The following is a 24,410-nucleotide window of genomic DNA, read 5'->3' as shown; positions in this document are numbered from 1 at the left end:
TCTGAGAAGCAAGGGCCAAAATGATTCCAGAGGTATTGTGGGAACAACCTACCATAAAAGACAGCGGTGTCCTCTAAACAGAAGAGGTTTAGCGCTTTGATGTGGAAATTAAGCAAGGGGGAAGCGACCAGCCCCGAGAAACAAAGACATTGCCAGTTCAGAGAGAACAGGAGAGCAGCGGGAGACAGTCACAAGTCGGACTCCCATTCTCTAAATGCGGTATTATCATATTTACATGAATATATTTAGCCAAACTAGGGGGGAAAAGACTCCATCAAATAGACGTCTGTCATTCAATATTTATTTTACAGGAATCTAAGGAATAATAATGATAACAAAATAGGTATTATATGCCTGTTTGACATATATATGCCTTATATGACATGACCGTGTGCAGGCACTAGTTAAGGACGTAACTACATTACATTATGACCATGTACTTTGGATTTTCAAGGAAGTTCTGATTCCATGTAATTTAAAAGGTGATAAGAAAGTGCAGAACCAGATAAAATGCAATTTAGCGTCATACCCTTTCAAAATAGATCTACAAAGGAGAATAAATTCTGTGTCACATCACATGTCCTGACTTCTGGTTTATAACAGATGGTAGAGAGGGCTGCTCCACCCTCCGCAGCTTAGTGCCGTGCAGGCTGCTCGGTAACCCGCCCCTGCGTCACCGCTCCCTGGGCTTGCATCTACGGTGGCATATACCACACCACGCTGCAAACTGCAGTGAACACAGACTACAGTGGCCCAATAAATTAGTAGTGACTCAGGGAGTGAAAGTCATCACAAAAATATACAGAAGTCCCGAAAGGAGAAGACACCGTTTTGAAGCATATTTCTTGATTTAAAAAGAAAAATTAACTCATCTCTGAATTTCTGCAAGTTGCTGAATATCGCCTTCCACCAGGGAGAAACAACGCAACGCCAGTGGCAGCGGTTCGCTACACACTGAACATTCTTCTCCTGGTAAGCAAATGCAAGGGCCTTAAGGAAAACGACAACTCAAAATCTAAAGCACAGAGAAGGCAGCAGAGGCCAAGAAATGGAGCCCGGAAGAGAGGCAGTAATAGCTGTCAAAGCCTGCCTAAGATGGAAAGAAACAGAAGTCAATTAAAAATAGCAGCTGAGTCATCCTTCATGAATAAAATGGCTTTGATTCAACCTCCACTACCACAAGAGCTAGAATAATGGCAAACAGTCTGTGCTTCTGGTACCGGTGATTAATTCCAAAACCCCCAAAGAAGGGGTAGGCACAGCAGAGCAGAGCAGTGCTGTTTGAAATCCTCCCACCTGCCCTCCGAACAGACACAGGACAGCAAGGTTAAAAGCTTCCATCTTAAAGGTGTAAGAACCAAGAATTGCACACCCTCTCCCCATTACCCATCAAGTGGAATCAGTGCTTTTCATCCTTCAGGTCAGGTATGGGCAAGAATCCCAGCTCTGCTAGATGTGTGACCTTCAGCAAGCTGCTAAACCTCCCTGCATCTGTAAAATGGGGTTAATAAGGCCCGCCACACGGGCTATCGTAAGCTCTCAGTTAAGTGTGTACAAAGCCTGCTAAGTATCGGGCCCCTGCCAGTGCTCTTGGTAAGACTACCCCTCCTCTAGTCGCAACTCCACATGCTGCATGCTAAAAAGGAGGTATCCAGAGCTCCCCAGGCTACTGGCAAAGCACCTCCTCCACCAGCATGACACTGCCCACTGCTGATTTTAAAAGCAGCCCAGAGTCCTGCTTGATCCTAATAAGACTGCCATGCCTCCCTCACCACGACATCCTCTGGGTCACCATGAAAGCTGCCAGGGCCCCAAATTCTTAATAGTGGGCAAAATTAGCCAATGACTCATCTTCCCCTAAAACAACAGGCTGTCATGCCTTATATCCCTGTTTACCTCAGCCATCATCAGAAAGCCAAGCTAGCCAGTAAATACAGGGCCTTACCTCCCACAGACCTCTATAGCATCCCCAGTTGAATCCCATTTCTCACCCTTCCAGTGAGCAATCTGGAAATCATGAGCGGTCAGCAAAATCCCTCATGTCCTCCTCTCTTCTAAGAACACGCCCTCCGCCTCTTTGCTCTAACTCAGACTGGTGTCTCCCCTGAAGGCAGCTTCCTCGACGCTCTCCCAAGTGTGGCTTCTTTCTTCCACTCTCCTCTACTCCTGGCCAGGAAGTGAGTAAAGTGTCCTTTTAGCTCCTCACTGCTGCTTCCAAATCATTTCTTCTTCCTCAGAAATACCAACTCCTAGTAATAGTACACCAAACTAAACCCACTGCTCCCGGTGGAAGGCACCTGCCATATTCCTGGTCACTCCCTTTCATTATTGAAGATTTTAGCAGCTTCTTACTCCTCTCCCTCCACTACTGCTCCTATGACAATAAGCAAAGTCAGGATCCATGTGGATAATCCTTCCAACACCCTGGGCTCCTTTCTGATGATCTCGCCTTCTGCCCTACTGCGGCCACTAATTTCCATGGTTACACCTTAGACTTTGCCATTACCACATATCAATTCCAAGTATCCTACTCTTGAATCACCACCTCCTATCTCACCCACATGCCTGTCTGGTACCCCAACTCCAGAAATTCTTTGGCCCTGTTAAATTAATCCCTGGGCCTCAATATCTCTTCCCCATCCACTATCACCTGTTGTCTTCATTTCTCCACGTCCCCAGATTAGATCCCATAGACAATCACTCTAATCCCTCTGGAACATATCAACTCTCTTGCTACCCTCCCACTTCATAGTTACTTGTGCCCAGATAAAAGCATAAAATGCGCCTAGAATTCTGACCCTCGTTACAGTGTCCTCTGATTCTTTATCAGTACCCAGAGCGAGCAGGGTGCTCCCACCTTGCAGGGTGTAAGAGCTGGAATTTTCTATCAGAGTGTGAGCATGCAGAAACTTGGAATCCAAGTTAGGGAATTAGGATTTTATTCAGTAGGCATTGGAAGCCTCTACGGGCTGTGAGCAGGACAGTGACACACTAGACATGTATGCCACTTAAGTTTCATTTAGATCTCCCTGCTCACGTAAGTCTCTTTCAGGGGACTATTTCCAGAATGTCCTGGCCTCCCCCAGTTCTGGGCCAAGTGCCTCCTCCGCTCAGTTCTGTCTCAGTGCTGATCACACCTCACTCACCACAACTGTTTACTGCTCGGGCTCTCCCACTAAACGCAACCTTTTTCCAGTGCACAAACCATGTCTTTCCATCACTGTCTCTTCAGCTGATGCTAGGCTAGCTAAGCAGAGCAATTCAAAACATCTGATCCCTCTTCAGTGAAGGCAGTTATGTAAATCATTACCCAACCATGCTTTATGCATAATATCGATGAAAACACAGTGAAGTGAAGAATTAGTTTGGCTTGGCCTATTCAGGGAATCCGTCCAAAGGGAGGTAAGATTGCAGGATAAGAGGGTTCTCTCTGGAGAGAGCAGGGACTATGCAGACGTTTTAGGCTAAAGGAACAGCAGAGGCAGAGGCACGGAGACAGGCCCACTGTATTTCAGGTGAGCAGATCAAAGCATAGAGCAAGTGAGCTGGAGGAAGAAAGCCATTATTCTCCCCAGAAGCCATTTTCATTTAGGTCCTTCAAAGTTTTCACTCAAAGAAGTAATAAGAAATTTCAGTTGCTTTTGAAGGATAACATGCGAGAGAAGATACTTTGGTGCAGAAAGCCTTTCGGTGAATTGAGTATCATATCACTTTGCCGCTTTCTCATCTCCACCTGCTTCTTGAGGGCCTTTCTGCCCATCCATCACTAGTCACAGAGCCCCTAGAACTTTCATCCAAGAATTCAAATAGTACTTTGACACCAACACAAGTAATCATCTCTCCAGCATCTGACATGAAAACTTGTGTGTTAGTCCTACTACCGCAAAATCTCTTCCATCTACACCTCCCCTCCACAATAGCTTGGGCTCCACTTCTTCCTCCTTCCTTTGGAAAATTGCTTGGGTTCTCTAAGATTTAATTTCAGCCTCTGCAAAGCAACAATAATTTAGGTCTCGACTTCCTTTACAAAACCCTTAGGCCAGATGTACGTTGGAATTTAGAAATTTTCCAATTTTAGAAAGATAATATGTTACAAATTCCATATATATAAACCCTAGTGTGGTTTGAGGCAGCATGCTGGGTCAGATGTGGTGCAATTTCTGTAGTAAAACATCAGCGTTCATCTAATGTAGGATCAATAAAGACCCCAAAATGTCTCATGTCAGTTCAGGTAGGCTTTTGATACCAAAAAAGATATGAAAAATGAGTGATTTTCAGAGCTTACTGGATTTTGGAACTGTGGGTAAGGCATCATAGACTTGTTCCTATCCATTTCCTAGGGTTCTTTCAAGGCTTAAAGAAGAAGAAAAAAGCAAAACAATTATCCTAACTCCAGGCAGAATAAATGGTGGCTGTTACTATGGTTATTCCTCATCCAGTTTGTCATCTTCTACTCAGAATTTTGCAATCATTTTCTAACTGGTGACCGGGCCTTGCTCAAACATTTCTTCAGTGATCTGATGGCTCTAAAAGACAGTTCTGGTCATGTCATTCCATTTTTGAAAAAATTAACAAAGTTTCATAATTATCTGTCAATTATGATATCAACTCCTTCACCTCCTTGACCTCCTTGATCCAAGCCACGCTTACACCTCTTTATGCTACAGTTGTGAAGAACTCCCAGGGTTCCCCAACTGTGTGCCTTCTTTCCGTGCATCTCACCATGTCCTCAGCTGCACCTGCCACCTGGAATGTCCTGCCAGACATTTACTGTCTAAGTTCTACTCGTCCTTCTCGGCATAGCTCAAATGCTCCAACTCGAGGAAGCCACTTCATCACTGGCCCCTTCAAAACAACCTCTTCCTCCCCAGACCTCTTCTGGCAATGGTCTTAAATCTAGAGGTGCATTGGAAATGTCCTGAGGACTCCTGAACCTGCCCCACTGAAACAGAATCTCTGGGCAGTCTGTATCTTATGAATCACCTTGAGTGCTTATTGTGTAGCCAGCCCAGCATCTGGTCCAAGGAATAGATTGGGAAACATGTCACAGCGTTTCATCTGCAAATCTCTTTTAGTCCTATGCCTCTTCCCACTTTTCACGTCCTACCACAGTTACTCAAGTAGATACCTCATCTTCCCTAAGAGTCTGCAAACTTCCTGACAGCAGGTAGAAAAACATACTTGCCTTTGTAGAGCCCACAGGCTCAAGCATGATGCTTTACTCCTAGTAAGTACTCAATATTTGCCAAACTAATACTGAAAGAAATGCATGAATGGATTTCTGCAGTAATGACTAGAGGGCATGTTCTTTAAAAGGGTTTTCTTGGAGACCTACAAATCAAGTTCATGCAATGATGCCTCCACACTGCAGTTCCGGTCATGTCACTCCCCTGTCAAACCCTTCAATGGTTCCCTGTGACCCCGATGATAAATTATACATTCCTTAGCCATATACCTAATGCCCTCTGATCTTTTCCTGCCTCCCTCTCCAGCTTCATTTCCCACCACTTCCTGCCTCTAACTCACCCCTCCAGTAAAACTGAACTTGCCTCTGTACAATTGTTCATGCCATTCCCTTTGCCTGGAACACTTTTTCCATACTTATTCACCTGGCTAAACTTATTCACCTTTTGAGCCTTAGCTGAGCTGTCCATCCCTCCCAGAGCCTCTTCCAGCACTTAGGTTGGCTAGGAGACCTGCTCCATGATTTAAGCACCTTTGCTTACCTCCAGCTTTCCATCTATTTAATTTTATTAAAATCATCGCCTATGTATCTGCTTTACCTGCACCCCACTCACACTGTGAGGTCTCCAGGGGCATGGACCAGAATGGATTCTTTTTCACCTGTGCTTCTGTCACTGTACCTAGGCACATAGAGCAGAGATGGACAATATGTGTTCTTTTGAATTGAACAGAGCTAATTAGAAAGCATTTGGATGTATTTATGCGTGGAGGAAACTGAGGAAAATGGGGAGTAATTCTACATAAAAGAATATGCAAGGTACATTGAATTCTTATTATGTTACATATTATGTTATTATGTTTCCAGATACTGTGAAGCCCAACAAGTGTACCTCGTCTCAATTACTATAATCCTTACAATGGGCTTCTGAGCTGTGTCCCTGAAGATGAGGATGAAACCAAGGATGGGAGTTTTCTGAAGCTTGCTCAGGTCACGTAGCTAATGAGCATCTGAGCTGAGGTCAGAACCCAGCCCTGACACCAATGTCTGAGACGTTTTCAAATGGACTCTATGCTCCAGTATGCCTTTTCTCTAAGGACAGGTTTCCAGTTGTCTTTTCCAAAATTCATCCAACAATTATTTGTTGCATGCCTACTATGGGGTAACATAAATGAATAAGCCAGACACAGGCCATGTCCTCATGGGGTACACAGTCTATGGAAAAGAGGGACAAGTAAACAGACATTGACAGCACCCATGGCACCTGCTGTGATGAGGCATCACCAGGGCAGGCAGAGGGCAAGCCTGACAGGGTGTGGGGTGAACCAAGACCTTCCTGGAGAAAGACATGAAGAAGACATAGGAGTGTCACTGTCAGAAGGGTGGGGGCCTTACAGGTAGAGTTGACATCTATAAGACCTGAGGCCTGAGAGGGCCTGGCATGTGTGGGTTTCCAAAGTGGTGAGGGGACTGGAATGTGAGATGGGGAGGATGAGAAATGGGGCTGAGGCAGCACCCTGAAAGGCCCTGTGAGCCATTGAAAACAAACTTATCAACACATGTTTTCATTTTTATGGTTCAAAATGCCTTCATGGGCCAGCTCCAGAGGCCTAGTGGTTAAGTTCAGTGCACTCTGCTTCAGCGGCCTGGGTCTGGTTTCCGGGTGTGGACCTACACCGCTCTGCTAGCAGCCATGCTGTGCTGGGGGCCCACATACTAAAACAATAGAGGAAGATTGGCACAGATGTTAGCTCAGGGTGAATCTTCCTCAGCAAAACAAACAAACAAACAAAAAAACCCAAACCAAACAGCAACAACAAAACCCTTCACAGATTATACAGGGAGATGGTGAATTAGAAATTGATATTTTGCAACCTCCAAATCCCCTCACTCAAGCACAGTGAAAAACAGGAGGATAGCTATTCATTTCACACAAATGAGGTTTATGATGCCTTTTAGGAAATCAGAAAACCAAAATCCAAAAACCCCACAACGGGTTCAGGATTGACGTTGCTGGGTAACTGCATTTTGTGGTAGGAGTGAGGGTCTCAGAGGAAAACTTGGGCCATACATTCTCACATGTCAAGTGCAAGATGCAGCTCCCAGAAAAGGGGCTCAAGTGTGACTTAGCCATCTGGAGATAAGGGTCTGAAGCCAGAATTTATGATCTCTGCAAACAGGCCAGTCCTCAAACTACCCCATGACCGGCCTTCCTGAACGCGTTCCCTGTGCTCGTTTGGCACTGAAACTTGGATCAAGAACAGGGAAGGTTCGCAAGAAACTGGATGCTGGCAAGTTGGAAAAATCGCCCACGGAGCATCCTCACTTGAAGGGCTTCCCGCTCCGCGTGCTGCCCTCTCACGCCCCAGAGAGAACAGCCGCGCAACGTCCTTTGGGTTTAGACCAGTTTCATTTAAAGGGCAATTTACTGAAGACTGAAAAGAGAAGGGTTGAATAACTTCTTTGAGCTACTTTATTGCTTTCACCCTACAGCACCTGATGTCAACTCCTTAGCCGGTGTGGCCATCTTAATTTCTTAGATTTGTTTTTTATATTAGAGTCCCAGCTCCATGAAGAAACAGTAAAAGAAATCAAAGACACCATTCTAAATTCAATCAAGACAGATTTTACAGGTGTTAGATTTTTTTCCTTTTTTTTTTAAAGAAGAGAAAGCAGCTCCTGTCTGTTTTCCTATCTCTTTAGTACCTTCTTTTTCCAATAGCAATGGGAGCTGTCTCTAAGATCTGGAGAGATAGTCATCATCACGGCCATCGTCATCATCTCCCCCACCACAGCCACCACGGGCTCACCCCACACCATTGCTGAGCTTGTACCACTGCGATCGGTGCTTTCCAGGTAGACCTTTAGATTCTCTGAACAATCCGGCTGGTAGGGTCGGTGATACTGTCCCCCTTCACAGATTAAAAAACTGAGACTTGGGGAGGCAGAGCAGTTGAGCTCAGAGATTATAAACCACGTGCCCTGGGAAGTCAGATGATTTGTGTTTGGATCCTGGCCTTTCCTCTGCCGGCTCGGTGACTTTGAACTTTACCTCTATCACCTCGGTTCTCCTCAATAAAATGGCAACAATGTTAGTATTTACTCTATTGTTATTCCATTAATTTAGACAATCTAGGTCAAGTGTTCAGCACAGCACCTCGTGTATACTGTCTCTATGTTCTAGCTACCTATTATCATTATTGTTACTATTAATATTGGTGTTGTCAAAGATTGCAGCACTGTCAGAGGTAAGTTTGGATTTAAAAATCAAGTCAGGGGGCCGGCCCCGTGGCCGAGTGGTTAAGTCCACGTGCTCTGCTTTGGTGGCCCAGGGTTTCACCAGTTCGGATCCTGGGCGCAGACCTAGCACTGCTCCTCAGGCCACGCTGAGGCAGCGTCCCACACAGCACAACCAGAAGGACCCACAGCTAGAATATTCAACTACGTACTGGGGGGCTTTGGGGAAAAGAAGAAAAAAAAAGATTGGCAACAGATGTTAGCTCAGGGCTAGTCTTTAAAAAAAACAAAAAATCCAGTCTGATCTCCACAGTCAAGCTCTTCACTCTGCCACACTGGGGAGATCCTTTTCTTACATTTCTCGTTTGCCTTCCAGCCCCGCTGCAGTGGAGAAGTGATCACTCCATTTTACAGATGAGGAAACTAAAGCTGGAGGGGCCAGGTCACTCGCCTAAGATTGAAGAGCTAATAAATGGCTGACTAGACCCTCTGACCTCAATCCCCGAGCTCTTTCTGCCAACTATCATCACCTCCATTTTCGCCTGTGAACAGCCAAGAAATACAGCTGAACAGCGTTTGTGAGGCCCTTCATCTGGGACAACATTGCTTCAGACAAAATTGATGCTTGACGGTCTTTGTCTTTCTCAATATGTATTCTGCTAATCCATTCACCAAACCTCAGGATCTTCTTTCCTCAAAGAACTTGTGCAGCCAGAGCCTCTCGTGAGAGAGGTTTACAGCAGCAGCTGGTCACACAGCAGTCCCCAACAAAGGCGCCCGGCCCCAGCTCCCGATTTCCTTCACCTTGGGAGGGGGCCAGATGTGTGGGGCCAACAGCACATTCTGCAGGCCAGCTGTTTCCTAGGAAAGAAGCACCCTTAGCCCCTTGGAGGAAACCAGGAACTGATGGGTTTACAGAGAAACCGTGTGCTGTGGTAGAAGAGCACTGACCAGGAGAGGCCTGGGTCCACTTTTGGCTCACTCACTAGATGTGTGACTCGAGGCAGGCACTTTCTATCTCTTCCTTACCTGTGGGACAGGTGCACCGCTTTACAGCAGAGCGTTAACTAAAGCTTCCTGCATGAATATGAGGCTGAATAACAGTAATCTCTGTCGAGCCTCCCTTCCTGCCTTCTTCATTCACTAGCTTTTTCAGTCAACGAATGTGAGCCCTCTATATCAGATGTGAGCCCAAGCTATCAAGCTGCACATCTGCGGGGGCACCAGTCATGTGTGATCACACAGACTGTTACATAGACTACCAGGTGGACCACAGGTGAACAGTACTCCCTGGAGTTGTACAACCCCGTGGCCCCGCTGTGGGTTGAAGGAATGATAGTGATGAGCAAATACTCTCAGTCCTCATGGAACTTATCGGCAAACAGGTTGTCTTAAAGGTCAACAGAGATCATTCATTCAACAACTAGTTGAGTGCCTATTACATACTAGGTAGTGTTCTACGCATGTGAAAATGCATTGGAAACATAATACGGGTATATAACCAACAGCTTATTTTCCTCTCACCTCCCCCTCTAAATACCTAGTGTTCTGGAAGCTTCCAGTCTCATCTCCTCTAGTTTATCCCTGCACTGGATGCACTCTTCTCTCTCTTATTCACCCTTGAGTTTTCCAACATAGAGCCCGAAGCAAAGAAGACAGTAAATATTTGCTGAAAAAATGAATGCCTCCACGCTTTTGCACATATTTCATCCTCTGCCTGGAATGCTCTGCTCCCTTTTTATCATCTGAAATGTGTTTGTCTTGCTTGACTCAGCTCAGTTGGAGCTCCCTGAGGGAGCCTCCCACCAGGTGTGCAGTGAGGGGTGGTGGTTCCCATGCACTCCCAGAAACCCCATCCTTCCCTCAGCTGCAGCCTTCATGACACTGCTCTGGTCTTTTACGTCTTCCTTTCCTCCCTAGGAGGAGAGCGACTCTAAGTGCTGCAACAGGGTTAAGAATGTGGGCATTGGGGTTGAGAAGTCTTAGGCTAGAATCCTATCTCTATCAATTCTGGCTCTATCACCTTGATAAAGCCATTTCAGTTCTCTGTTCCCTACTTCCTGATGAGTAACATGGGGATACAACTATTCACATCATAGGACTTCCCGGGACATCAACGCTGGCCTGGTGCCTGCCGCAAAGGAGGCCCACAGTAATGCCATTTCGATGAGGATGGTTGTGATATGGATAAAGAGGCTGATCACGAGGAGAGGGGGGACCATGACGATCACCATGATTATCATGGTGATTTTGACAGTGATGAAATGATTATCTCTGGCAAAAGTACATGCTTAGGAAATATGTCAGAATTAATCGGCCTGATGGTTTCAGATGGGAAAACTGTATCCGTGCTGATGGTGTCATTTTAGTTTCCAATAATAGAAATGCTTCCATTTGGACTCCCTTGTCTGCATTCACTGACATGAAGTATCCATGGGTTTTCTTGGAACTTTCATTCCAGTCCACCCCTTAGTTCTACTCATTTTGTGAAATCACCCTCTTCCCCCCAATCTCTGCTCCATTTCCCACCTTATACCCCAGCCTAGCCAACAATGCTAGTTCAGAACAATGGACAGCAACACAGGGCCCAGCCTTCAAACATTCAGTTCTGCTTCCCTTAGGATGGCACGCCGGATCTGCACTCCCTCCTGGAGGTTTCTCTTAGCTTACTGTCAGCTAAATCTGGAAAATACCAACGGGGATCCTAGCAAGGAAAAAGCAAAGACAAAGGCAACTAGATGCAGCTGGCCTTGAACTGATCTTATGTGTGCTGGGTCAGATTTTGTGACTTGGCTCAGAGATACTAAGGAATCTCTGAGATACTGAGGTAAACAGCCAGAATAACTGAAGGGCAGGATGAGGCAGGCCCCACTGACTAGAATGCATGGCTTCGTGGAATATTAACTGAGATTTTTCTTTGTGTTAACTGACAAGAGGAAATAATAAGGCTTTAATAACAGATGATGCTGGCAAACGAAATAAACAACACTGCAAATTGCTTAGCTTTGAGAGAAGAAATATGAGAGCCAGGAGAGAGGTGATCTAGCTTTCTGACTTTTAAGGTATATAACCTTGGGTCCTCAAGAAGAATGTGCAAGCTTTTGACTCATTGAGGCCAAATTAAAAACAGAAATAAAATTGGAATCAGCCCAGGATGTGAATATCTGCTGCGTCACTCTGTGGTCTTTGAGAAGTCACTTAGCTTCTCAGAGCTTCAACTTGCTCATCTGGAGGATGGGATACCTTCTGGTTTAGAAAATTTGTGGTGAGGATTAGAAATCCCTGGGTCTAACTTGGTACTGCTCACAGAGTAAACAGCTAATAAATTCATGTTGACCCGATGAAGATAATCGTATACAACCATGTAGAAATTAGGTGTTGCCCACAGAACTTATCATGGCCTGAGGAAGTGCTAAAAATCTCTAGACCATTTAAAGACAGAAAATCCCATTCTTTGTTTGTAATACTTAAAATGCAAATAATCCTATTTGTCTTGTCTGCCTCACAAGATTCCTATAAATATCAAATAAAGTGAAATATTAGGATGCTTTGAACAGAATAAAAAATAAACAGAATGCAATACAGATTCAAGACACTATAGGAACACATGTATAAATGCTACAGATCTGACACAAAAGGGTTTTCCAGGTAGAAAGAGCAAGTAATCTTTGGAATTGGCTTACCAAAGACAAAGGGCAATTAGCTCAGGATTTCAGTGTCTAACACAACACATATCACACGGCATGCACTCAAAACTTACATGCTAAATTGATGAATAAATCTCAGGGAGGGCTGGGGGAAAAAAGAGGGGAATGGCTTAAAGCAGGACTCATTCCAATGATTCTATGAAGCTCTATCTCAAACTTTGAAATGAAGTAACTGTCTAACCACATAGCCACTGGCTCGTAAGCAGCTTGAGAGGAGGACTTAGTTAATTCGGTGTCTGCTGCATCCTTCCCATCAGCCCGCACAGGCTCTTCACCCTAGTACTTGTCCAGTGCTGTGTGAAGCACGCTAGTCTCCATGTTTCTCTTCTGCCACTGTCCCTGCCTCCCCAAACACACTGTGCCCCTTCTGCCTTAGTTGCCTCTCATATGCTGTTCCCTATGTCTGGGATACCTTTCCTCTCCCACCTCCCATTCCTGGTGAACGCTTTTCATCTTTTAAAACCCAAATCAGAAACTGCCTCCCTTGGGAAAGCCTTCTCTGCCTCACCCAGGTTGGGTTAAAACCTCTTTCCTCTGCTCCCTCAGTTACTTGAACATAATGTCATTGTTCACATTACTTTATAATTGTCACACTGTATTCTAAATATGTTACTTTTGGACATCTTTCCTATTAAACTCTGAGAAATTTAAGGAAGGTCTAAATCGCATTTTAATTTGTGGGCCCTCAGCACCTTGCCTGTTAAATGAAAGATCTCTGGGGTCAGACAGGGTCAACTCCTGGATCCATCACTTAGTAGCTGTGTGGTCTTGGGGGCTAGTTACTTAAACTCACTGAGGTTCAGTCTCTCTACTTGAAAACAGGAACAGTAACGTTACTTATCCTTGCCAGACTGCTGTGCAGATTAAACTATATCATTCATAGGAAGGGCTAAGCACAGTGCCTAGCCCAAAGAAATGCCATCTCGTTGTTGCTGTCATCATTGCTGTTATTTAACCATTTATGCCGCCGGGAGACGGAACAGTGAATGAGAAATGGGCGCTGCCTCTTCCTAATGGAATTTACAACCTAGACGGAGAGAAATTAAATAGATATTTACACAAGTAACTTTCCTTTTTACAACTGTGACACATGCTCTGGAAAAAAAACCTTTGGGGTGAGTAACAGTCAGGATAAATTAGGACTGTGATAGGCTGAATGACACTTCCTCCCAAAAATGTCCATGCCCGAATCCTCAGGCCTGTGAGTATGTTACGTTACACTGTAAAAGGAGATTTGCAAATGTGATTGAGTTAAAGATCTTGAGATGGGGAGATTACCCTGGATCATCCAGGAGGGTGGAATGTAATTCTAAGGGTTGCTGTAAGAGGAAGGAAGGAAAGCCAGAGTCTTAGAAGATATAAGGATGGAAGCAGAGGCCAGAGAGGAGAGAAGATGCTCTGCTGCTGGTTTTGAAGTTGGAGGAAGGGGCCATGGACCATTGAATGCAGGCGGCTTCTAAGCTGGAAAAGCCAAGGAAACGGACTCTTCCTTGGAGCCTCCAGAAGGAACGCAGCCCTGCAGACCCATTTTCAACTCCTGACCTCCAGAACGTAAGAGAATGAGTTTGTGGTACTTCAGGCCACCAAGTTTGTAGTAATTTGTTACAGCAGCAATAGGAAACTAATACAAATGCTCTGCGAAGAACGCTTTGGGGTATATACCGGTCAGGATAGGCTAGGTTTTGTTATAACCATGCAACTCCTAAATCTCAATGGCTTAACCTAAAGGCCTCTCTTTCTCACATACACACATGCTACAAGTCTGACATGAGTCAGAGGGGCCTCTGCCCCTCACACTCACTCAAGGACCGTCATCTAGTGATGTCACCATCTCAACACATGGTTGAAAGTCATGGAGCCAGAATTTGAACCCAATGTTTGCCTTGAAGCTATTAGACGCTCAGTATTGACTATCATACTGCATGTTTGTTCATCAGCCAGAGAAGCAGCAAGAAGCATGGAGACATTAAGCTGTGAGCTGTTTCCAATTCTACCTGGAGTAAAACAATAGGTTTGCCAATAAATGAAATAACCACCACTAATCTTCTCCACCTCCCCATAACCCAGAAATCCTCCTGTGACATCAGCTGTCAAATCCGTGAATGTCAGCACTCACAGTGGTGATTGAAGACTCTCTGATTCAACCTATCGTTTCACAGATTAAGATTCTGAAGATCTGCGCAAAGCCACATGGACTCACTGCCAGGGCCAAGACTGGTTCTCAAAGCAGGACTTTTCCTCCCTGTCTAGGGGGGAGAACTGAAGCCGAGAAAGACATTTTATGTAAATCTTTGAACCATTTTAACAAGATCTCCCCAGATGTTATTGTTCCAGTCTTTCAGATAGGAAAACTGAAGTCCAGCGAGCTCATGTCCTGAGGGGCGGGGCTTAAACCTGACCCTCTGGAACCCTTGCCCAAGCTCCTAACCTGCACTACACGCTTCCTTTGGGTGTATATGGCCCTCCCTCACCCGTGCTGGGGGCACAGAAAGGCGACAGTTGGGATTCCTTCTCATCCCTCAGAGCCCCCAGCGCCACACTGCACTCCTGAGGAGGAGCAGAACACAGGGTTTTATGGCAAACGTTCCCAACAGCGAGTCTAGAAGCTAAGTATTGTCTTCTAAGTCAGTCTTGTGAAGCTAAAAGTCAACATGAATCTCTCTTCAGTGTTGGGGAAGATAGGGACATTTATACCCCATGAGGGAAGGATGAATGCCGTCACCCGCTGATATTTTAAGGAGTTAATTGGAAAGTACTCGAACAGTTGCAGCTATACTTTGAAACAACTTTTTAGATGGAGGGTGTCGCCAGGCTCTGTTTTTCTGCTGGGAGATTTATTACTGATTTTCCTTGTGAATGCATGCTATGAAGAGATGTATTTTCTGGAAGAGAGACTTGAGGAACAGGAGGGATGTTTGAACCATGCCATTTCCCCTGAGGGCCGCATATGGGCAAAACTGCTTTTGATTTTCAAGCAGAGACCCAGAGGCAAGTTGTGTCCTTGGGTTTCACGGCATTGGTGTGTTGGGATGTCTCTCCTTTTTCAGCTAGCTCTGTGCTTTTGATAGGCTGGTACCACTATTCCAGAGTTTCTGGGAGAAAGGAACTCTTATAGCATGTGTCCTGTAAGCTTTCAGCTTCTGGGTTGAAATGCCAGTGCCACCACCTACTGGCTGTGTGTCTTTAAGCAAGTTAATCAACCTCTCTGGATCTCTCAATGGGCTGCCTGATGACAGTGTTTACTCTAGAGCTGCTCTGAGTTTACACGTACAAAGCACTTAGAATCATGCCTGACATACATAAACGCTCAGTAAGTGTTAGTTGCTCCTGCTGCTAATAATAATGATGACACAATCAGGTAACCCCAAAGAACTTGCATTTCCTCATCCATGAAATGGAGGGAAGGTCTCCCTCAGATGATTTGTGAGGTTTGAATGAAATAATTCATGTAGGCACAGGGACTGACAGAGAGTGTGTCTTCCACCAAGATCGTCTCTCTTCCTCCCTGGGACATTAGTTCAACAAATTGTCACTCAGCAAGGCACAGTGGTGGGCGCTGAGGGGCGTTAAGAGCACAGCTGGTTAGCACATCTATTGGCAATTCATTTGCTTCTGAGAATTACAGAGCCAGGCAGTAGGGTCCCTTGCCCACGACATGTGGATCAGAATGAGGCAGAAAAATACACACCAGATTCTTCCTAAACTGTCCACCCCCAGCTCAGAAGCTACTAGCATGCTGGACGAAGACTGCATGGACGTCTGCTACGTGCTCCTATAGACATGTCGTCTGGTTCACTCAATCCTTGCCAGTAAGTGAGGATACTGAGGCCCAGACTCCCAGCCCAGCGCTCTTCCCTGCACCCCACGATGTGGGGAAAAAGCCTCTGCGCGTCCTCGGGACCAGCTCTGCGTGGAAGCCGAGCACAGGAGCCTTTGGGACGAGTTTTAAGGGTGTGGAAGGTGGCACTTTCCTGTTGTTCCTTTAGAAGGTTAAAGAATAATGCTGCTTTCTTTTTCTATATTGACTTCAAAATGTTAAGAAACCTTTTTCAAGTATGGTTTTCTGTTTCTTACCTAAATCACACACTGACCTTTGAGATGCGCTAGTGGCTGGTGCACAACAGGCGGGCAGCAGGACTCAGAGAGCGTTTTGGATTCTACATCTTCTGTGCTCAAATTTTGGATTGGGGGGGTTCTGATGACAACCGGGAATATTTGTGTAGGATTTTATTATTTACAATAGTACTTCCCAATACATTATCCTATGCAATCCTCGTAGACAGAATTTCAAATGAGTATTTAATATTAGACACGCAAGTCAAATTGTAGTTTTTTCCAGTATTATCCAAAATTGCTTAATTATCTCTGAAACGTATTTTTTTTTTCTTTTTGAGGAAGATCAGCCCTGAACTAACATCCGCCACTAATCCTCCTCTTTTTGCTGAGGAAGACTGGCCCTGAGCCATCTTCCCATCTTCCTTCATGCCCATCTTCCTCTCTTTTATATGTGGGACACCTGCCACAGCATGGCTTGGCAAGCGGTGTGTAGGTCCACACCCAGGATCCAAACTGGCCAACCCCTGGCCGCTGAAGCAGAGCACGCAAACTTAACCCCTGCACCACTGGGCTGGCCCCTGAAGTGTACTTTTTATAACTTCTCAGTATTTCATATGTCCTGACAAAATGTTCAGTTCTTTTGATTAATCTTTAAAGGTCACGCAGGAGTTTGCTATGTTAGATTTATATAGGTGAGAAAAACCAAATCTGAGGAGTCAGCAATGAGGGAGGAGTGTGGACCACGGTCCTAAGATCGCCTGCAGCCCCTTCCCGTTTCCCGGCCACGTGGGAAGAAACACTTCTCAGATTTCTTCTGTGAAGAGCTAAGCGCAGCCACCCTTTCGGGAGAGGTCACAATAACCTCACGGCAGAAACACCTCCCCGGATGACGGGGGAAAGGCACTGCAGCCAGTGTTCACATTAATCCTCTTCACTCGTTTGCTGATAAGGGCCATGGATGAGTTTCCAGGCCTGCCGGAACAAGGTGCCCCAGACTGTGCAGCTGAAACAGATGTACCGCCTTGCGGGTCTGGAGGCTGAAGTGCGAGATCAAGCGGCCGGCAGGTTGGTGCCTCCTGGGGCTGGGGGGGAAGGGTCTGTCCCGGGCCTTTTCTCTTGGCTTGTGCACGGCTGTCTTCTCGTTCACAGGGTGTTCCCCCTGCCCCTTCACATTGTCTCCCACTGTGTGGCTCCACGTCCGTGTTCCTCCTTTTACAAGGACACCTGTCATATTGGGCTCGGCCTGTCCTCGTGATTTCACTTTAAGTTGATTACCCCTGTACAGACCCTATCTATCTCCAAACAGGTCACCTTCTGAGGTCCTGGGGATTAGGAGGGCAGCAGGGACACAGTTCAACCCAGAATAGTCCATTTATTATACGGTAACATATCGTCATTTTAGTTTGTAGATTTATTTGCCCTTGGAGCCCATGGAGCTGTTCGAAGCTCTTTATCTGAAACTCCGTTGACTGCTAAGAGGTAGACATTATTATCCCCCTTTACAAATGAGGCAACTGGGCACAGAGGGATTAAGTAGGTTGCTTCAAGCCAAACAGCTAGTAAGTGGTAGAGCCAGAAACTGAAACCAGTCAGGCCGCCTCAGAGTCCGTGCCTTTAAGCGCCATGCTGTGCTCCGCCTGGGAGCAAAGCCTAGTTCTTGCACTCTGGGATCTCACAGGCCAGACCTGGCTCTGTTCATAGGGATGAGGTCTTGCAAGGAGAGAAAAGACCAAGTGTGACCAAGAGGCTAGGAAAGGCTTCTCAGGGAGGTGATATCTGAGCTGAGTCTGATGAAGTGCAGTAGCACTCTGGAGAGAAGAATGTGCATGCAGAAACAGGCTGGAGCACGAGGGAGCGGGGCAGGAGGCGGCAGACGGAGCGCCTGGGCCTTGTCAGCAGGCTGAAGGGCTTGGGCTCTAGCCCACCGACAATGGGGAGCAACCCCAGGGGTTCAGCAGGGAGTGACATGATCAGATCTGCCCGTGAGAACCACCTCTCCGGCGGAGAAGCGTGGTGCATGGTTTGGAGAAGGGAAGACCGGACTCAGTGGGAAGGTACCACTGAGTGAGTGCTGGGGTCCGAGCTGCCGGGGAGGACCGCTGGCACAGACATCTGCCCTGTAGCTGTGCAGGTCACTTAATGTCTCACCGTCAAGGACTAAACAACACAGGTCAAGAGGACTCTCAGCACAGTTTCTCTGCAAAGGTGGAAGTGATATGGCCAGTCCTTTAGAATTGTGAATAATTGGATGATCCTCCCTTTTCCCCTTCTCAGAAAATTTCTGGAGGCTACAAGAAGCTTTGACCCAACAATCTGATCTTAATCCCCAGTGCACTCCACTCTCCCAAGAACAAGCTTGTTAACAACAGACTATCTTTACAGTGTGATCCTTATCGGGTGGCTGGTCCACTTTCTTTTTACATTACCCTGTCTTGTGACTTACTCATTAACAATCAGATCAGTCAGGAAAAAACCCTCTGAAATGGCTCTTGAGGGCTTGCCAAGTGGTTTCACAGGCACTCAGAATCTGGGTTCTAGACTCAGCTCTGTCTAAAACAAGCCATGTATGACCTTGGGAAAGTGCTGCAGTCCCAGAATGTCAGAGCATGACAAGACCTTGGGGACATTTAATTCACGCTCCCTGTTTTGGAGGTGAAGTCTCTCAGAGGCTCGGTCGGCCTATAGGATGAAGTACTTACGGCATTCTGGGTCTTTCGACATCTGGCCCCTGTTTACTTCTTGGGATTTGCTTCTGGCCATACGCACTCTCTTATCCTCTTTCCCTCTTTTAATTTTCTGCTGTATCAACAACTAACTACAAGAGTGTCTTCTGAGCTCTCATCCACACTGCTGCCCTTTGCTCCTTTCACCCACACTGCTGCCCTTCGCTCCTTTGTCCACGCTGTCCCTCTGCTCCCCTCCTTCCTTGATGAAATGCCACCTGCTCCTCCACTCACCTTCAGCTCAGACGCCAGTCCCTCCAATGAGGCCAGGAGGAACCCCGCCCCGGGTTAGGCACCTACTCTCAGTGCTCCCACAGAAACGTGCACCTCTCTTCATCATTCCACTTTTCATTTAATACTACAATCGTCTGCTTTCGTGACACCCTCCCCTGCAAAACTGAGCATCTATGATAGGCCCCCTCAGAAATGCTAGGATGGGGCCTGGCTCCTAGAAGATGTTGGGGAAATATCGATTGCATAACAAAAGGGTAGGGCCTGGTGATCTGCTGCCTCAGTTTACTCTCAAAATCAGTAAGAACTTTTACGGAGCATCTGCCACATGTGAGGCACAGCGAATAAGCAGCTACAAAGTCTGTTGTCAAACCACCCTCCCCCAACCCCGTGGGCCTCCAGTTTCCCCATCGCTAAAATGGGACTTGTTAGACTGGCTGGTCTTTGAGAAATCTCCCAACTCCTGCATTTTATTAGTCAATGATTTGCTCAAATCACTTGACTAATAAAAGGCGGAAGTAAACGTAAACACAGGTCTTTCAAGTACAACTCTAAAGCTCGTTCATCAAAATTCAAGTACCATTTTGTCAACGTCCCAACTGAAAAGCATTCCCAGCTCAAAAATGCTATAATACTCTTGCCAAGACTGTGTGACTAAGTGAAAACTTACCTGGCTGAGGGAACGCAATAGGGGATCTCTCAGATTTACAAAGAGAAAAACTCACCAACCTCTCTGTTTGGGTGTCTAAACTACAAATAAAGCATCTTTTTATAGAAGTGCCTTGAGCCTTATGTGCATGGGGAAGAGTGACAATTTTTTGTAACTAAAAAGAATGAGGGATATGTAATTGTTCAGACATCTATTGATGCAAAACAAACCACTCCAAAACAGAGTGGCCTAAAACAGTAACCATCTTTCCATATCTCACCATTGTGTAGGATAGGAATTTGGGCAAAGCTCAGCTGGGTGATTCTTCTGTTCTCCAGGGTGCTGATGAAATTCGCTCATGGTATCTCACTGGTGGATGGGCTGGTCTAGAGGGTCCTGCTTCCAGCCTCGTGGGAATGTGAGAAGGTGAGGCCTAGCTGGAAATGTCAACCGGAGCAGCTCCATGAGGCGTCTCCAGCCTCTTACATGGGGCTCAGGGATGCACACCTCAGTGTTCTCACAGACGAGGTGGAAGCCTCTGAAGTCACCCAATGTCATACGTGTCACACTCTCTTGGCCAAAGCAGTCACGTTCTGTCCAGATTCAAGAGAAGAGAACAAAAACTCCACCTCTTGATGGGAGGAATGTCAGAAAATGGGGAGCCAAGTTTTAAAACCACACAGTTAACAGTAAAACTGTCAGACAGTAAGCCACCACAGCAATACATACTAAACCCTCTACGCGCCCAACGTGAGGCTAGACCATGAAGACACAGTGTCTCAAGCATACCTCCTAACAGGCTTCTCCCTTAAACTCTAAACCTACTCGGCCCCCAACTTACAGCTTACTCCATCCAAAACCCACTCCCAATGCCCCACAAGGCGCCCGCCTGAGGTCACCTCACTGGGAGCTGACTCCATTCTCACAGGCGCTCAGGGTTCATTCCTTGGCGTCTTTGATGATCCCTCCCTTTGATGATTTCCTTTCACATTTTTCGTCCAATCCATCAGTAAGCCCTGGTGACTGTACCTTTAATATATATCCAGAAGCTGACCACTTCTAGCCACCTTTACTGCTGAGACCCGGGTCTGAGCACTGGGCCCTCTTGCCTGGATTATAGCAATAGTCTCCTGCTGCTGCACTAGTTTCTGCTCTTGCTCGCCCTCTCATCTGTTTTCAACACAGTAGCCAGATGACCCTTTTAACACGTAAGTTGGATCATTCCGTTATACCACTCACAACACTCAGGTGGATTTTCATCTCAATCACAGGAACATCTGAAGTTCCTACAATGACCTCTAGGGCCCTACGTGATCTGACCACTACCTCTGACCACTCTCTCCTTTGCTTCCTCTGCACCAGCCATTCTGGCCATTTTACTGCTCCTTGAACACACCAGGCATCTTCTGTCTCAGGGCCTTTGCACTGGCTGTTCTCTCTCTGTAGAATGTTCTTCCCTAAGATACCACGTGGTTAATTCCCTCATCTCCTTCAGGTTTCCCCTCAAATGTCACCTTATATTGATGCCTATCTTGAAACCATCCCATTTAAAACAGCGGCCTGTCCTGCTGCCTCGCCGTCCTTAAACCCTTCCCTGCTTTGTGTTTCTACATTGCACTTGCTGCCCTTTGACCTAATATATGCGCATTAATTTGTCTTCTCCATGAGAACAGAAGTTTTCTAGAGGCAGGCATTTTTGACTGGTTCACTTCTGTACCTGCAGCACCTGAGACAGACCCTACAACACAGTGCAGGGCTCAGGATATATGTATGGAATGAATATTTTGTTGACTTTTTAAAAATAAAACAAACTCCTCCTTTTAAGGAGTGGGCCTGGTGGCATAGAGGTTAAGTCCATGTGCTCTGCATCAGTGGCCCAGGGTTCACAGGTTCAGATCCCAGGTGAGGACACATACACTGCTCATCAAGCCATGCCGTGGCAGCGTCCCACATACAAAGTAGAGGAAGATTGGCACAGATGTTAGCTCAGGGCCAATCTTCCTCACTAAAAAAAAAAAAAAGAAAAGAAGAAGCAGAACCCTCCCTCTAAGATGAGAAATAACCCATATTTTTCTTTTGATCTTTTTTCCCTTTCCCTGAGCAGAAAAAGTTGCATAACCACATTAGCTTATCCCATAAAAATGTCATTAGCTGACACGCCCTTTCTTACTTTTTTCGAAATTGCCTAACATTCTACCTGTTTTCCCACTGTCATCCTTGCTAGTAGCCTGGCTTATAGTTGGCACTCAGTATTTGTTATTGACAAACCTAAGTTGATGCTCCAGCTCTGGGACTGGCCAGCCCTGTGATACTGAGCAAGTGACAACCTTCTGACCGTCGGTTTCCTCCCCTACAAAAAGCGGCAAACGGCCTTGCCCTCACTGAGTTGTGCTGCAGATAAACTGAAATGAAGGAGGCCGTGGATGTCCACCACATCACAGAGGGCAAAGTGTAAGTCAGCTTCTTTTTCTTACAACCGCACTAATTCTGTTCAGCCTGGCGTTTCTCCATCAAGGAGGAGCTCCTCAGAAGCCGCTGAACTGCAAGCTGGGGGGAGAGAACTCAGAGGAGAGGAGCTGGAGGCGACACCAGTGTGCCCTTGCTCACTCTCTTCCAAAACTCAGCTAGTCCGGCTGGAGTGATCTGCCACGGGGAGACAGGTGTCCCGTGCCTGGGGACAAAGGGGAGCTTTTCCTGACGGGCAGCAGCTGAAATGGGTCCTCTGCCCAGATTTAAAACCAAACCCCTGGGAGGGAAGCCACATGATTCACAGGAGAAAATGACTTGACTCCAAATTCATAATAAAGACCACATGGAAGCAACCCCATGCCCCCTCCGTGAAAAAAACCCTGATTTGAGAACAGAGGGAGTGGCGAACCGGAGAAGGAAAAAGGAAGCTGTGGTCAGTCAGGTGGAGAAATTCTCCAACTGTGCCAACAGCACGCCGCCATCCAAGGACAAGGGAATTCCACCTCCTTGTGCTGGGCACTCGCCCAGACGTCTCTCTGTTTGCAAGCACCTCCAGTCATCCCACAAACTAGTCATTCTAGTATGTTATGTTACCAGAGGGGAACCCAGGGGGCTCAGCAGGATGAACTCACTTGCCCCAGGCCGCACAGCTAATAAGGAGCAGAGCCCACAGTAAAGCCACCAGCCCCCAAAGAGCCCGGCGCGGCGCTGCCCCCCGGACGGGAGGGAAGGCGGCCCCCGGCCAGACGCGCAGAGCCCTCGAGGGCCGCAGGCAGGGGCCCAGCGGGCGCTGGGGACCAGGCTGCGGGTCAGGGCAGAGCCCAGCCCCGGGATGCGAGCGGATCCCCGACGCCCCCGCTCCCGAGAGCCTCTGTCCCCTCAGCCTCCGAGGTGGCACAGGACGCGGTACACACCCCCTGCCGTTCCCCCGCCAGGGAGCAAGGCCCGTGTGGGCTGGGGGCCTGACAGCGGATGTGCTGACTGCTCTTGGGGAGGCAGAGGCGGCAGCCCGCGGGGGGAACAGACCCGGCAATAAGGGACACAGCGGACGACAAGAGACTGACGCGCCTTACCCCGTCCATGGCTTTCCCGGAGGCAGAACCTGGGAGTCAAGGCCAGCTGCCCGGAGCCGGGGCCTGGCCGGGAGCCCGCCCTCTCCGCCCGCCCCTCAGGGGCCACGCCTGAGCCCGCCCCCCGCCCCCGCCACGCCCCCCGGCCACCCATACCCGCACCCCGCAACCCCGCAGCCCTCGAGGCGGCTCCCCGTCTGCGGCCGCCTGGGTCCCACCAGCGTCGCGGGCCGGGCCGGCGGGGAGAGGTGCCTTCCCCGCCAGCCAGCGCTCTGCCCGGTTCTCTCCCCGGCTGGCCCCGCGGTCACTCTCCGGGGGTGCACTTTGTGCCCAGGCGCCGGGAGTTGCCGAGGACTGGGGTGGCTCCGCCCTGCGAGTACAGGACGCTCAGGCTGACAACGTTATCTCCAGTAGGGACAGCCCGGACCCAAGCGGCCCCTGCCCAAGGCCGCTTAACGTCCCAACCCGCTGGCTCACCGACAGGGACACCAAGGCCCTGGGGGGACAGAGCTGCCTAGCCTGGCAGGGGGACTTCGCGGAGGCCGGAAAGGGGGCTGCTAGAATGGAGCACCTGTTTGGGGCCAAGCGGTATTTAGCGTTTGGATACGTTATTATGTGTGAGTCCCCCAGGGCCCTGAAAGCGCTGATATTCCCGTTTAGCAGGAGGAAGCAGGCTCAGAGCATCCTCTGACCGGCCCACCGGGGCCCGGAGGTAGCCAGCAGGAGCATCAGGGTTTGAACCAGGTCTGGCTGACTCTAAAGTGATTTTGTTTTTCTGTTTTGTTCTTTTGTTGCTGTTTTCGCTTCTGTTTGCTTTTCGGAGAGAGCTGGTGCTGGAAACCCAATCCCCAGTTCCGGTTCTTGAGAGCTCGCGGCTGTCCTGGGGGTCCGGCCGCGGCAGGCCAGGCCGCCGCGCTCTCCTCCAGGCGCGGTCTGTGTGACTTCTCTTGCTTGGCTAGGGCCGCGCTGGTGAAAGGACAAGACTCTCCTGCCGTGTCCAGGGGAGAGGAGGGGGAAAGTGAGGACAGCCTGCGTGCGCGCTCACTTCCAGTAACAGGCAGCTCCCAAACCTGGCTGACATCAGAG

The 24,410-nt window shown here is 47.7% G+C and overlaps 1 protein-coding gene across 3 annotated transcripts in view; it reads right to left on the bottom strand.

The window, feature by feature from the left end:
- FYB2 (FYN binding protein 2) overlaps positions 1-23,388 on the bottom strand; it is a 123,272-nt gene extending 99,884 nt beyond the window's left edge. For 2 of the 3 annotated variants that reach the window (XM_046661062.1, XM_046661065.1), the window contains exon 1: positions 23,328-23,388. In XM_046661062.1, the coding sequence (XP_046517018.1) occupies positions 23,328-23,336 (9 nt within the window). In that variant the 5' untranslated portion in view covers positions 23,337-23,388. Of the gene's footprint in view, positions 1-20,065; positions 20,379-23,327 lie in introns of those variants that run through there. The other variant, XM_046661063.1, reaches the window with a different exon arrangement.
- Between the last annotated feature and the right edge of the window lie 1,022 nt (positions 23,389-24,410).

Source organism: Equus quagga, chromosome 5 (genome assembly GCF_021613505.1).
Source record: "Equus quagga isolate Etosha38 chromosome 5, UCLA_HA_Equagga_1.0, whole genome shotgun sequence".
NCBI lineage: Eukaryota > Metazoa > Chordata > Mammalia > Perissodactyla > Equidae > Equus > Equus quagga.
Note: the sequence above shows the minus strand (reverse complement) of the source record. Positions and strands in the feature narration are given on the sequence as shown.